Raw genomic sequence first — 15,202 nt, forward strand, 5'->3', positions numbered from 1 at the left:
CCATACCCTGATCGGTGTAGGAGAAGGTTTGCCGGGAGTACTGCCTTTCCCCCCTGGAGTGGCAATTTTCAGCACAGTTGGGGTTTCTTCAGAATGCTGTGTTGGGCTCTGGAGCTTTTGGGTCACTGTTTGGGATGCTGGTGCTGGGGCTGCTGGTGTCCCACTGAACCCACTGAGAGAGTGGCCTGCCTTTTGCTGCTGTGAGTTGGCTGTGCCATGTGGCCAGCACCATCTTTTGGGAAGGCTCCACTGTTACCGCTCCCACAGTACCACACTCCCACCCACCTCTCCCCACCATTCTCTTGTAGGGGTTTTACCCCAGTTTTCATGGCAAAAGGGTGGGAGCCCAGCCCTTCCTCCCCTCCCCCCACACCCGAGTTGCACACCACATACTGTGTTTATTTTCCATGTGTTCCATGGGGTCAGTTGTTGGAGACAGAAACAATACTCACACACACCCCAAAGATCCATGTGACAAACAGCCTGGAGTTTATTCCTCCAACTCCTTTTATAGGAGCTCCACTTACACACGTGATTGGTTGAAGCCTTAGCCCCATGCAGCTCTCTGGCCAGTGATACATCTGCATTTAGAACTGGATGACATTGGCTGACAGTCCATGTGTAGATTGACAGGATCCAACCTATCCTTGCTCACCCAGGGACTCCAATGCCACATTTAACAGACACATATGCTCTTTCCTCACTGTCCTCTCCATTCTCATTTGGCTCAGTGAACACCAAGCTACCATATAATCAAGAAGATCTCCATCTACCTTCCTTCCAGCAATGCTGGGTCTGATATAGGACAATTAACTCCTACTTCTGGCTTCCACTGCTCCCCACTTTCTGATTCTTCCTTTGTTCTCTGTTTTCTAGTTGCTAAACTTTGTCTTCATGAATTCAAGCAATCACATCCTTTACTCCACTGCCCTTTTCCTGTAAGATTTTCCCGTATGGTCCCATGTACTGCGCTGTCATTCTCTAGGTTTGAATGACCTGTCTTCCTCCCCAGCAACTGGGTTGTTATAAGGCACTGGACAGAAAAGTGACTTCTCTTCAAACAAAAGGCAGAAAAAAATCCTTCTCTTCTGTGTATAAATTGTCCTTCAAAAGGAGCTGTTTTCTAGCAGCACAGTCTCTACACCTGAAACAAAGCATGAATAACAAATTATTGTGTCAATCTCCTTCATGATAGTTAAATTACTACATTTTATTTTAAATTTACAATGGATTAGGTGCATACAGACAATTATCACAGCTCAGCCGGCATCAGTTGTATGTGGCTCAGTTGTGTCAGTTCAGGGTCTGTGGTACCTTGATTCAGTGATTGGCTTGGAGCTACTACGAGGAGAAACTACCAAACAGGTGTGAATTTGTTTTAATCTTAAATCTATATACTCAAGGCTGAAGTGATCACACAGGATCAGTGGGGCAGGTAAATGTAATCATCATTAGCCCTCTGTGATGCTGCAGCAGGTTCACTGGAGGCAGATGGAGTTGTGTGTTAAAAATTCTTCTTTGCAATTTTGGGACACATGCAGACTGACATTTTGATCTGTGTGGGTTTTCTCAAGACTGGCAGAAACATGGAGCAAAGGTAAGTACTTTCTGGCACAAGTCAGAAAGACTGTGCTAGTGAAAACTCAGACCTTCCCAAATAAAAGACTGGTGGGATTCATTTGACTTGTATAAATTTTCCTAGATCAACTCCTGGATGCACTTGATCTGTGAAATATTATTGCCTAAGTCCAGCAAGTCAAAAGCAACTGAAAACAAAAAGTCTAAAACTGAGAGAGGCCAGTAACCTTTATTTACAGGCAGTCATTCATCAACTTACTGAAGCTTGTGAAAAACAGCAAGTGATCTTCTGTTGGCATATGCAGTCATATTACGCTTTAAAATGTCACTCAGGAGATTGAACTGAAATAGATGTGTAGACCCAAGAAGTTTATGGACTACAGCTCTCAGTGGCCTGTTCGTGAAAGAAGTGGATGCTGAAAATAAAGAAGTATGCATTCGGATCCAAGGCAAAGAACAACTTGGCAAGGAAATCTTTTCAATTAATTGAGAACAGCTAAGTAGCCAAAGTAAGGGGAAAGGAACAATATGATCATAATAGCTCATAATAGTTTCTGGTTTATTTCAAAGCACTTGTACCACCTGGTGATGTGATTTTGCAAAGCCAGTTCTTATCCCAGAGTCATGAACTGTAATTTTACCTCAAATAATAGTCTTCCTGATTTTTCATCAAGAACTGTTATTTCAAATTTGTTCAGGAATAGATTTCTCAAGCATTCTAGAAAGCAATTGTGAGATTAAAACAGAGCTTTAATGGCTACAGCCATTATCAAATCACCTCAATTGGTAAACCTCTCTGGGCTTGACAGAGAATTATGAGGGCTAAGGAATTAAAACTATGTCTAAGAAAAACCTGTGTGCTACAGGGAAGGGTTTTAGTTGGTAATCTGCACTTTGGTACACCAAGTCGACCATGAAGCTATCTCATTAGTATAGAATAAGAAATAAGCTTCCCAATATTTTTCATTTAAGGTCTTTCATCCACAAGGATAACTGCAGCCTGGTCAGATTCCAAGTCTTTTCCTTCTGAATTTTTCCTTTAGGTCTGTTTGTAAACATTGACTATGCTTTCCTCTCCTAAAATACTCAAGGTTTATTATTATGTTTAAATAGTTACTGCATACAGAGTTTCTTATATATTTTGCACTTTGTTTGTTTATTGTTTGCAGTTTAAGTAATAAAGTTTAAACAACAGGGGTTTTTGAGAGTTTTACACTTTTTGAGATCTCTGTCTTTTGAAGTTTCAGTCATATTCTGACTGTAGATACAAACAGATTTCAGATATTTCTGCTTTTACTGTCTCCTAATTCTGGGCTTCTCAGTGCAAGAAAGACGGACATACTGCAGGGAATTCAGCAAAAGAAGGTGATGAAGGAACTGGAGCATTCTTTCTGTGAGGAAAGGCTGAGAGAGCTGGGAATGTTCAGTCCAGGGAAGAGAAGGCTCAAGAGGGCCTTAACAGTTATAAAAGCACTTAGGACACATAGGAGCACCTGAAAGGAGGGTGCAAAGAGGATGGAGACAACTTCTTCTCAGTGGTGTCTGGAGGCAGGAAAAGAGGCAGTGGGCACAAGGTGAAGTACATGTTTTCTCTGAATATCAGGAACAGGAAACACTCCTTGCTGTGAGGTTGACCAAGCACTGACACAGATTGCCCAAGAAGGGGGTGGAGTGTCCGTGAAGATATTAAAAAAAAAACCCAAAAACAGCTGGAGTTGGTCCTGGGTGAATGGCTCTTGGTGTCCCTCCTTGAACAGAGGGCTTGGACCAGATGACCTCTAGATGTCCAACCTCCACCCTTCTCTGATTCTGTGTCATCCATCTTTAATAAGCTGGAACAGAATCTGTGGAAAATAAAGGCAGAGAATCATCTGTGATGGCTAAAAAACTGCTGTCAGCATTCATTGAAATAATAAGAATACAGAGCTATAACAACAGATTATTTTAGAAAATAAATCTGAAAATAGTGTGAAGGAAACACAGCACAGAAATTCAGCCTCGATAGGAGGAGAGAGGAACCAATTTTAGAAATAAATGATGAGACCTGATGTTGCTCAGGTCAGACCTTCAGCATGCAAACGGGAGCAAGGAGATGCTTATCCAGCAAATTTTGCCTGGTGTCCTCATGAAATTTATAAAACCTTTGAAAAGGTGACTTCATACTTATACTGACCTCTGTAGTTTCTGTATTCCTTGATACATCAGAGGCTTAGGGAGGAGAAATGAAGGAGGAAAATGCAGCAGCTCTGCAGCATCAGAGCTGTTCTGAATAATCTCTTATTTTATAAGCACTTCACCAAATCAGCTTCAAAGCAGCACAAAGAAGCCTCCAGTTCTTGATTTCACTGTTTCCCCTTGCAGATCCAGCTGAAAATCTGAGTCCCAAGTGATGATCTAAGCAAGCAATAAATCTTTTACTGTGTGCTGCAGTTTTCTCTAGAGTCAGCATGGTTATTTTATTTGCTTTTCCTTTTATTATCTCAGCATCAGCATTTTGCTTCAGCTTTTTAAATGGATAAAAATATAAGATATTTGTTCAGTTTTTGGTTCCCAAAGATATAGAACAGAGCTAATATTTATGTATTTACATGATGCAACAGAAAACAATCAAAGATTATTTATATTGGATATATGCCAGTGGGCCAGCTCTCCTCTATTGTATTTATGATATTTAATGCCTTAGCACTTTATCAGAAGACAGAGCATTCCAGGCCAGGCATGGGAACAGCAGCCCAGGAATCACCTCTCTCTTATCCTTTGGGGTTTATGTCAGATGCACCCAAGTGCAAAATAAAGTGTAGGTGTCTACTGAGGCTGACTATCTGATGGAGTCACAGCATCTGCTTTTACCTTTTCAGCTTTCTTAAGGGTTGGAGATATTCATTCAGGTTTACTTGCTCCATCTTTCTGTACTCACTCTGCCCATTAGTAGAGATACTCATACACATCCAGACACTCATCCCAGCATACTCTTTCCCCACCTAAAACCAGCCAAGCAAGAGCCTTTCTCTTCTTCACCAAGCATGAGATGTGCCTGGGTACCTTGGTGGATGCAGGGAGTGGGTTCTCCTGCTATGGGCTGGATGAAAGGGGAAAGAACAGACTGTGGGCAGCAGGGCAAAGGGCAAATGCACACCTTTCAAAATCAGGGTGAAATGGTGTTCAGGGTCTATAATGTGTGGTGCTGGTATAGAAACTGCTCTACTGCTTTCCCACAGTAGCAGGATTGACTGCTAAACCAGGACTGAGGGTGTTAAGCCAACATGCCTTCTACTGCTGCTCACAGTCCAAAAACTGAGACTTAATTAAATTGCAGGACAAAGCTTTCCCTCCGCCTGGCTGTCTTGCAGTTCTGCCTGCTCAATGAAGCAGGAAAAATGATGTTGAGACTGAATGAAAACAATGCATTTTCCAAATGACAACAGCTTTTGATAAGATACTCAGCTGGTAATGAGAAAGGCAGAGCAGACAGTGGAGCTTACTGGAGGGTCAGATAAGCAAATGAACAAAACCTTTTAAAGGCAGAGAGAAGAGAAATCACAGGAAGTTGTAGACAGGCAGAATTGCCAGTTTGAAAGGGCTGATAACTGAACTGCCACAGTTTTTAATTCCTATATTACCTACCATGTTTTACTAAAATTCCTATGTAAGATTTATAAGGCTTATGAAAAGTTTAACAGCTTCCTTTGCTTGATTCTGACCCATCATTAGTTTGGCTGTCTGCAGCCACTGCTTTCCTGTCAATTAATTTGGCATAATGGTTGATCTCCAAAGGAGAAAAATGTAATTTATTTGCAGTGATACTACTCATTCCAGACCAAGTAAGATACTGACTGCTAACATCACTAAACCTTCTACCTCCTGATTAAAATCACAGAAGTAGGGAGCCATGTACAAGGACTGTGAACCCAGACAAGTAGTATGCCAGAGACTCAAACTGTTGTTTTTTTTCTTGTTGGAGATCAAGTTTAACATGAAATACATGGAAATGATAAGCATGGAACAATGACAGGAAGCATTCATACCTTCTCCCAAGGTGTAACATCCCTTTGTCCTTCTCTTAAGCATCACCACCCGATGGGCTGTAGACAACACTCATTGTGGGAAGGCTGAAATACAGATCACAGGATAGCACTTTGAGAAATTACACTGCTGAACTCCTTTGGAAGAGGATACAGAGACAGCAACTTATTTGGGCTTCTGTCAAACTAATTCCAGAATTCTCTGGTTTTTAAGTCAAAATATTTTAACTAATGCAAAACTATCCTTCCTAAAAGACTAGATGCATTACGTCACTGGGATCTTCAAAAGCACTCAGCCTAGACTATCACAAAAGTACATTGTGCATTTGAAAATCTCTGCAAAATCATGTAGGATTATGGCTTTTTGTGTGAAATGATGAATGAAAAATCATAGTAAAATTGACAGAAATATTTCAGTATGTCAGTAAGCTTGAGGGTGTATTTTTTTTAGGTGTGTCAAATGTGATGTGCTATAAAGACAATTCTGCCACTTCTACAGCATCAACCACAGGAGCATCTCTAGTTTTTGATACCCTGGAACAAAGTAATGCCTCTGAAAATGTTCAGTGTATGCTCCCCTTGTTGTTTTTGTGTTATTATATAACAGTAAAGTCGACCACCTACACTGGCTACTCATTTTTGGTTGCATTTTTTTATGCAAACTTAGCATCACACTTCAGGTGGTTTTTGACATCAGTTTTGCAAGCAAAACTGAGCAATGACCGATTTGTGACACTAGTTAGGTCACAAAGCAGCTGAAACCAAAATACATTTTTACAAACTCTCCCTTTTTGTTTGAAAAGGAAATTGCATTTGAGAGAATTGCAGGATAATGCTGATTCAAAGCAGGAAGGGAGGTCACGATAGGACATAGCTACTTAACCTGGAGCAGCAGCAGAAGCCTTCTGTGACTGTGCTGATTCCTTTCCACACTTCAGATAGAACTGGGTTTTCTCCATTGATGTTTGTTTGTTTGTTTGCTTGCTTGTTTATTATTATTTATCCTCCATTTTTAGTATTCCTTCTAAAAAAAAGAAAAACAAAACCAACATATTTAAGACTATTATGTATTGGCATGGGTAGGATTCTTCTGTGATCTACTTGGTATCCATGAGATTACTGAAGGGATATGATGAAGGGATATGATCTGACAGCAGACCAGTCCAAGTTTTCTTTCCTTTGATCTCTAATGCCTCAGCAGTGTTCTGAAGATATTCTGCAAAGGTACAGAAGATTTCTGCTGCCATTAAGGGAGATTACTTAATAAATTATTTAAAACATATAAACAAAAATAATACCCCACAACCTAGTGGAACAGCATCTACTATGTAAGAACCAACTCAAGACAGGTATGAATATATCAGATGATGGTTTTATGTGAAAATAGATAAATTTGATTGCATTTACTTCCTTCAAGCAGAATATCACAATATTAAACCCAGGGTATTAAAACTGGGAGTTCTGCACAAGAGAAGTCCTATCTATTTTCGTAATACTAAGAAATTTATTTCTTAAAATATTTTATATTAACATAGTCTTTGTAAGTGCTTTGTATAACAAGTACTTTTTTATAACAAGCACTTTAATTTTTTAAAATATCTAATATTTTACATATATAATAGTGTGCATGCATACAACACAACAGCTTCTGGGTTGTACAGTGTAAAGGGCAGTGTAAATTATTGCAATTGTATTGCAATTGCATTAGTGCAGGACCACATGAATGATATGCAAACCTGCTTGCTACTGTTGAGCAAGTAGTACATTACATTTTACTTCATATTACCATATTACAGAGGAGAAAAAAGATTCTTTAGCATTTCTGCTCCTGTAAAACTGTGTGAAACAACATTTTCAAGTTAATAGAAAACCACAAGAAACTGAGTCTAGGGTAATTTTTAAGTCAAAAGGAGATATGGAAAAGAAACTAAATTAATATAATTCTGATTCAAGTGCTGTAGCTCTGAGAAAGACTGGTAATTTAACAATCCTATTTAGTCTTAAAACTCAGATCACTGTATCATTTAGCACAAGAAAATAAAATGTTTTGTTAAACTTATTTAGACCTGTTTGAATGCAATGACTTCTTTAGGCATGTGTGGGTTACAGCGACAAGCAGAAATCTGTCATTGTTGAGAAATTTTCCAGAGAGGACAAATGCCTGGCAGACTGTGCTGATGAATTCTTGCAGCTGATGAGCATCTGTGCCCTTGTGATGCAGAAGATCACACAGTACATCTGACTCCTCCAGTAACCCTTTGTTCAATGGGTGGCTGAGACTCTGAGAGCAGGGACTGATGGACTTTTGTACCATCTTTTTGCAATAAAAAAAAGCTGCTCAGCAAATGGAAAAGCTTATGCTGGAGTTTTTGATTCAACATTTTTACCCTGGGAACTCATTTTGAAAATTCTTGATTGCACCTTTAGCAAAATCCTTGAAATCATTCCTCCGTGTTAACTGGACTGGAAGATACTTCCAGTAATCTGCAGAAGTGTTCAGCACTTATATTTGAGAAGAGCAATAAAGTTCTGACTTAGAGTTTCTCATATTTATGCATGTAAATATGGTAATAAGATCGGTTTGAGTTTTACACTATGATAACTCAGTGAATGGATTTAGAGTTGCAGGAAGGAAATTTTAGTGCAAGATGGGATTTTGGAGGTAGCTTGTATCCTTCAACACATTTCATTCTCTAGCTTTTTTAATTCTTTCAGGCTTGACATGAAGTCTAAATTTCTTGTTTCTCATTGTTGATTTACCTGTTTTCCTGCATTTTATTAGAAACAATCTTAAAAAGACCTGAAAACCATTGTTATACTCTAAAATATTTGTCACTGCACCTTATGATGAGTACGATTGGTGTGATGATACTGTTTCCTATTTAGCAGAGCTTACAATTACAGAGACTATAAGGAGTATCATTCCACCTTTCTAGAAATTCCTTTTACTCCAAAGTCTCTATTATATTGCCCAGCTTGCCTTTTTAATACCAAGTGACAGCATTTCTGTCATTTCTCTCGTGTGCAGCATAATGTACATCACTGACAGAAAGATTTTGCTACAACACATAATTTTTCCCCTCTGAGTTTTGGCCCTTCACTTCTCCGTGTTGAAAGAAATCCTACCCTTTCTTTTTTGCTATTGAAGATCTTTAGTTATCTTTAGGCTGTTATTCTGTCTCCCTTTTTCATCTCTTATCCACGCTAAGCATATGTTACTTCTTTTAATCTTTCCTTATAACTTGGAAATTCCTAGACCCAAGACAGTTTTTCTTGCTTTTCTGTAAGCTTTCTCTATTTTTTTTTATATTTATCTATTGACTTAACGACCAGGACAAAATTGTACTGTGGAAGTGTCATATTCTCAACATCCAGTTATATGCAGAGATCTAATAATTTCAAGCCACAGCACATGATCATTCTACTAATGAAAATTCCTTTGGGCTTTCAGGTAGTCTCATCACACCTAGAATCTCATTTATATTCTTCCAGTCCCTCATCCCTTTTGCCATTCCTGCTTTCTTGCTTCTTTCATCTATTTAATTATATATGCATTGGAAATATAAAAAAATCTTAATTAATCACAATACCCAACTGAATTCTCTTAGCTTTCATTTATGTTCCTAATGTTTTTAGGCGACTGCTTATTATTTCTGATACGATGGGTGGTATTTATATATATCAAGTTGTCATAGACCTGATTTTCTTTTAGTTGCAGTTTAATATTTAAATAAAACTTAAAGTGAATGCAGTTTAAACAATTTAAGGTCATATACACAAATAGTAATCTATCACATTACAGAAAATTTTTATTTCACCCGTTACCTTTCTTTGCAATATTTTTCTTAAAAATAGCCTGTGTTCTAAGTCACTAGGTACTAGAGTAAGCAATGTGCTCTACATCAGCAAAGCGTGAGTTGATACAAATTAAAGTTATTTTTGTAAAGCTCCTCTATCACCTGGTTATTTCTTTCTCTCAAACTAAAAACAAATCAATAGGCATTTTTAAGGAAATGTTTATTGAGCACAAAGGCACAATGATCAGAAGCCATTAACCCTCAAATGCCTAATTTTGGTTGTGCTGATCTTATATTTTTATCTTTCACTTTATCTATTGTCTGTGCTTCAAGCACTCTTTAAGGTCAATCCTTGAGTTTTAACTCTGGCATTTGGCTTTAATCCTCTCAGCGTATCTTTAAAGCAGTTTTCTCTTCCTCTAAAACACACACACTTTTAGATGTCTTACCTTGCTCATTTCCTGGCTTAAATTACATGACCATAATATCACGAACATTTTCCATGATAGGCAGGAGAAATCTTCCCCTCCACGCTTTTAAGACCAAAAAATACATCCCGAGTCCCATGCTTCACAGCCTCCTTAGCATCCTGCCACCTCCCATCCCTTCAGAGCAAGTTGTCACATGGGTTTCTCCAGCAGCACAGGACAGCTGTCCAGTTCTTTTATTCATGGCTTAGCAGTCTGAAGGCACTTCAGTTGTCTACTCGATGGCTCAGAGTCACTGTTATCCTCACAAGGATGACCTGCTGTCACTCATGTATTCAATAACACTCCACCAAGATCTATCACCTTCTGTGCTGCAGCAAGAATCAACTCAGCCTTCCTTGTTATCCTTCTCTCTTTGAATGGAGGTGAGCCCTCTTCTTTGGGAGTGTTCTGTGGGAACTTCTGAGGGACATGCAGCCTCACTGCCTAGCCAGGGTGTCTATAGTTCTTGGAGCTCCTAAGAAGTCATTGTGGACTCTGGGTGAGTCTTACAGGCTTGAATCTTATAAGTTTATAAACTGAATATTTCCATTCTATCTCTTCTATCCTACATGATATCCAAATGCAGCTATTCTTGAGAAAACTCAGGCAGCGTTAGCAAAGATATATCCATCCACACACTCACTGCCTTCCACAATATAATCTGGAATATACTTCTCTGCTGGAAAGAGTATTCAGGAAGACATATATGTCAAAATTTCTTCAGTGACAGTGAATACGAATGATATCAATGTCTGGTACTGAGAGCTGCCAGGCAGGCCTGTACAGGGACTTCTGAAAAATAATTCTGCTTTGTCCTATATCAACAAGTTCTCCCTAACTTTTCAAGGAAGGAAATGCCTCTTAGGATTAGTGCATTTATCCATGGTCTGTCTTCCAGGCACTCTGACTAGTCAAATGAACCAACCTCAGTTGCTTCAAACTGCTAGACCATGACTGGAAGATCTAGACAGCTGTCCTAATACCAGTATTTCAACAGTGTTCCTCTGCATATCCCAGTCTCACAAGAAATGTCAGGCTTTATGTCCTAGATATCTGGGTTCATCTCTGGAAAGTTACTGGCTTTTCTGGTTGGAGGCATTTTTCCCATTTCTTCTCTTCTTCAAAGCATCTCTTCCATGCTAAGGACAGAGCTCAGGCTATGCAGTTGGCCTTAGAAAGAGATTAGCTGTTGCTGTCCTATTTGCAAAAAATCACCCACTGAGCATCAGTGTGTGAAAGAGCAATTTCTGCCTATAAAAGGAAACTACATTTTCTTAGGGTCTTTGCCAAAAGAGACCCCCCCCTTTGGGGTGTCCCAAAAAATTTCCATTTCAGACCAGATAGGTGGGGTCCCATTCCCTCTTTTCTTAAGCTTTGTAGACTTACTGACGTACCTATGTCCAGAAGCTCTGCCTGTGAGAGGATTTTCTGCTAGGTATGGTTTCTTTGGTTTCTTGGTACTATACATGGAGAATCAATGAAAGGAGGAAGAATGGATGCTTGTTTGCAGGTTTTCCTTCTAAATTTATCTTTTTTAGACAATATATCTCCAATAATTCTGCCTATACCTCTCCCTTTGGTAATATAATTGGATACGTAGATTATTAAAATGAGAGGAGCTGAAAAAACAGCCTGATTTAATTCAATTCCCATTTCCATGGAAGCCATGAAGAATTCTGCAGGAAGTACCAGCAGGAGTAATGCTAGTCCTGCAGTGCTTACTGTGGACTTTGATCCTGTTGATGCTTACATTTAGGAATAGACATACTGGGCCTGTGCATGAAGTTATCACCTGTGTGAATGCTTCCAGACAGACTATCAGATTCTGATACTGCAAATATTCATGCCTGAACTTCCCTTCAAAAACAACAATGTTCATACTTAATATGTTTTCTGTACTCTCAAAGCCCCCAGTGAAGGAGGCCATCCCCCACATGGTGCTTTGAAGTAAGGCCTGTATTTTTTCCCTGGCTCATACTGCAATGTGCAGGGTACTCAGAAAAAGTTAATCTTCCTAAGGGGAAATAAAAGCCAAGTTACTTTCTCATGCTTTGAACTCATTTATTTGTGTGTTGCTGTGTATTTAATTTTTGAAGAAATTATAGTTTATTAAACATTCAAAGCCTGACAGAGTAATTTTGCTGTTTCTGAGAGAGTATCTTAGGGTAATGATATTTCTAATAAATGGTTTATATATTTTTCATAATTTTAATGTCAAGCAAATTTTGAACAAAGAGATTGAAATTACCAATATGTGTAGATAATAATACCATATTCAAGAAAACGTGACTGCTCAACTATGTAAAAGGATACATGCTGCCTTTAGCAAACCATTTCTGAGACTTTTTAATTAAAGCTGTAAACTGGTAATGATGCCTGTCAATTGGTGAAATAACCTATTTCATCTACAGAGAGGAATCTTTTTGTGATTTTGAACAAAATGTCTCCAAACGAGCATATCACCTTCTTTGTGGCTTTTTTACTCTTCAAGTCTTCCAGAGCTATTGGCATTCTTAGTACCAAGTAGAAATATCTCATTGGTGAATATGACATATATGCCTTTCTACCATTACTTCCTTCTACAGAAGTAAACATAGTGCTTAATCCATTCCCTCTATATTAAATACATAAATAACTCTAATTAGAGATGAAAAAAGCAGATTTATTCCTATTCTCACTGGTTTACATGAAATTAGGTGCCATAGGAGGGGTTCTCTAGGCTTTATAATCTTCTGAATGTACTTGTTGAGTGCCATTTTGTTCTTATTGCCTACTGCTCACAAATGGCTTTCTCAATTTAATCCTGCCTAGTTTTTGAGAAACACTATAAAGGTATGAAGAGACTAACAATGAAAAGGAAATTAGTAGCTGGAGGCAATTGCATCAGAAAAAAATATTATTCTGTTATGACTACAAACAGTAGCATCAAATGTGAAAATAGACTTTCAAATTAATTAGCATTTAAGGGAAATGTGTTTGGGATAGTTATCACATTGCTTTTAAGCAGCTGTGTTACCAGGTGCATCTCTGCTTTCTATTCCTTGCTAGAGAAAATAAGAAATAAGAAAAAAGAAAAAAAGAAAAAAAGAAAATAAGAAATAAGTAAACATTTCTAGTTTTAAGTCTGTTCTATGTTCCTACTTCTTGACAAATAAGGGCTCAGGAAAACAAAAAAAAATAAAGCAAAACAATGCAAAACAATGGTATTTCCCTGTTCCACACAGGTCCAGTGAAAGGTGCCTATTCTTCACAAAGTGCTATTTATTGATCCTATATATGCATGAGAATAAGCATACTCTTCTCCATCTCCCTTGTTGTTACTCTGCCAAAATCCTTTGGGACACCTCTTTGTAGGGCTATGTCCAGCCCACTGCAGCCACAAATGGATGTAAAGAGACCAGATCTGGCACACTCTCCATCACCATTCATCACCTCAAGCCCTATTTCACATATTGTTTTCTTTTTCCCTATAAGCCTGTATAGTACTTCCAAAGTGGCTGATATAAATAATCAGGGCCACAGAAGATGTGCATCAACTTCTTGGGACTCCAAGGTTTTCAAATAATCTGAACACCAGGAGTACTAAGCCTTTTATTATATCCCATTTCCCCTTGAGCATTCCAACTCGGCAAAAAAAGAAATAAACAAATCATTCTTTATTGTCTTCTTCCTGCAAGGATGATAATAGCTGCGAAGAGAAAAATAACAAAACTTGAGGCAGGTGCACTGCTGCTATGATAAATGAGTAATTTTTGCACATTTGCATTTAGTTTCTTTAATATTTTTCACTTACAGATACTTCATGGATTGGAAGAATGATGTGGACAGCTACTTTACAATAGATGCCACTGAAGGAACCATTGCTACTAATGAATTACTGGACAGAGAAAGCACAGCACAATACAATTTCTCTATAATTGCAAGTAAAGTCAGTAAGTATGACACAAACTGAATTAATATGCTAATATGGTATTTTTCTCAGAATATAATGCTCAGGTATAAATATATTGTGAAGACTACTTGAATTGCCAAGTGTTTATTTAAGAAGGTTCAATGAATATCATTTTCCCAGACTCATGAGGATAATTGTGAAGTTCAATCAGCCCTGTTTAGTAAGGTTTTGCTAGTAGATCTCATGTAACCACAGTTCCCTTAGAAGCTGAAAAATGCTTTGTCATCATGGAGCTGTATGGGTGCCTTCCAGTTATGATTTTTGATTTTCTAAGTCACTTCATATGAAATTAGGTTAGTCAAAAAACAGGTGTATTGATGTGTTTTTTGAAGGCAGAAAAATTTAAAGAGTCATTTTATACTCAGATAAAAAGTACACTAAAATTAAGTCAAGATTTAATGCCCTAAAACAATCTGTGTGCTGCATCTCTGCTCTTATCTCTTCTCTCTGACCAAAATTTTATGCCTAAACCCTTCTTTTCTTTTCCTATGTGATTTGTGGTGGGATAATTTCATTTCTTATCTTTGTGTCTTCTGCATAGCCTTATTTTTTATAAGTCCTTTCTTCCACTATATTATGTACCTGCAACTTTCTTCATTGCCATCCATATGTGTAGCATTTCTCATTCATTTTCTTGTCAAACTGTAATTCTCATGGGTATATCTCATGCTTTGAATATAAATCTTTTGGTCACTTAGCAAAGGCCACAGAATTCTTTCTGTTGACATCAATATGCTGTAGAAGAGAGTCATGCTGTATTTCTTATTCATTCTATGTTGTTTATGTGTCAGAAAAGGCAAGTTTCTGTAGCAAATAGCATGTTTTCCTCAATGTATTGTTTGGCTGAGTCTTCAAAAGTTAATACATTCTACTAACAGGGAGATTTGGGAAGCAGAGATGGTATATATTATTTCAGATAAACCCCCCCGCCCCCCCGGATTCTCAGTTGTAGTTATCTCAAAAAGAATGACGGGCTCACTCCTGGGAACCTGAAAATATAAAGAGAACACCAGTCAAATTAATGATTGAATTTGATCCCTAGATTGGAAAAGACATACACAAACAGAGAAGCCTAAGCTGTCAGAAGTGGTTGAGTCCGTGGAGATATCTGTGCAGGTGTACACTCACAGAAAAACCAGCAGAACTGTAATTTGTTTCCAGAGAAACTGAAAGGCAGGCAGATGCAGAAACACGGTCTCATCATGGTCTATGTTTCAGTAAAGCTTAACTATTTAGGCTTAGTAGTGGGCAAAGGACATTTGAGATTTGTAAATTTTTTTTCCTGCAGCAAGCGAAACAGTTTTAGTAAACTTGATTTAAATCTGTTTATTACTCCCAATAGCAATTAAAGATGTCTAAAACCCTGAAATTTATTTGTCCATG

General features: G+C 38.2%; 1 protein-coding gene across 3 annotated transcripts in view; it reads left to right on the plus strand.

Annotated features, from left to right (window-relative positions):
• LOC136562576 (cadherin-12) overlaps nucleotides 1-15,202 on the plus strand; it is a 527,265-nt gene that overhangs the window by 496,754 nt on the left and 15,309 nt on the right. For all 3 annotated transcript variants that reach the window (XM_066559495.1, XM_066559505.1, XM_066559513.1), the window contains one exon: nucleotides 13,663-13,799. In XM_066559495.1, the coding sequence (XP_066415592.1) occupies nucleotides 13,663-13,799 (137 nt within the window). The remainder of the gene's footprint in view (nucleotides 1-13,662; nucleotides 13,800-15,202) is intronic.

The sequence above is a fragment of the Molothrus aeneus genome, chromosome 1 (assembly GCF_037042795.1).
Source record: "Molothrus aeneus isolate 106 chromosome 1, BPBGC_Maene_1.0, whole genome shotgun sequence".
Taxonomy (NCBI): Eukaryota; Metazoa; Chordata; class Aves; order Passeriformes; family Icteridae; genus Molothrus; species Molothrus aeneus.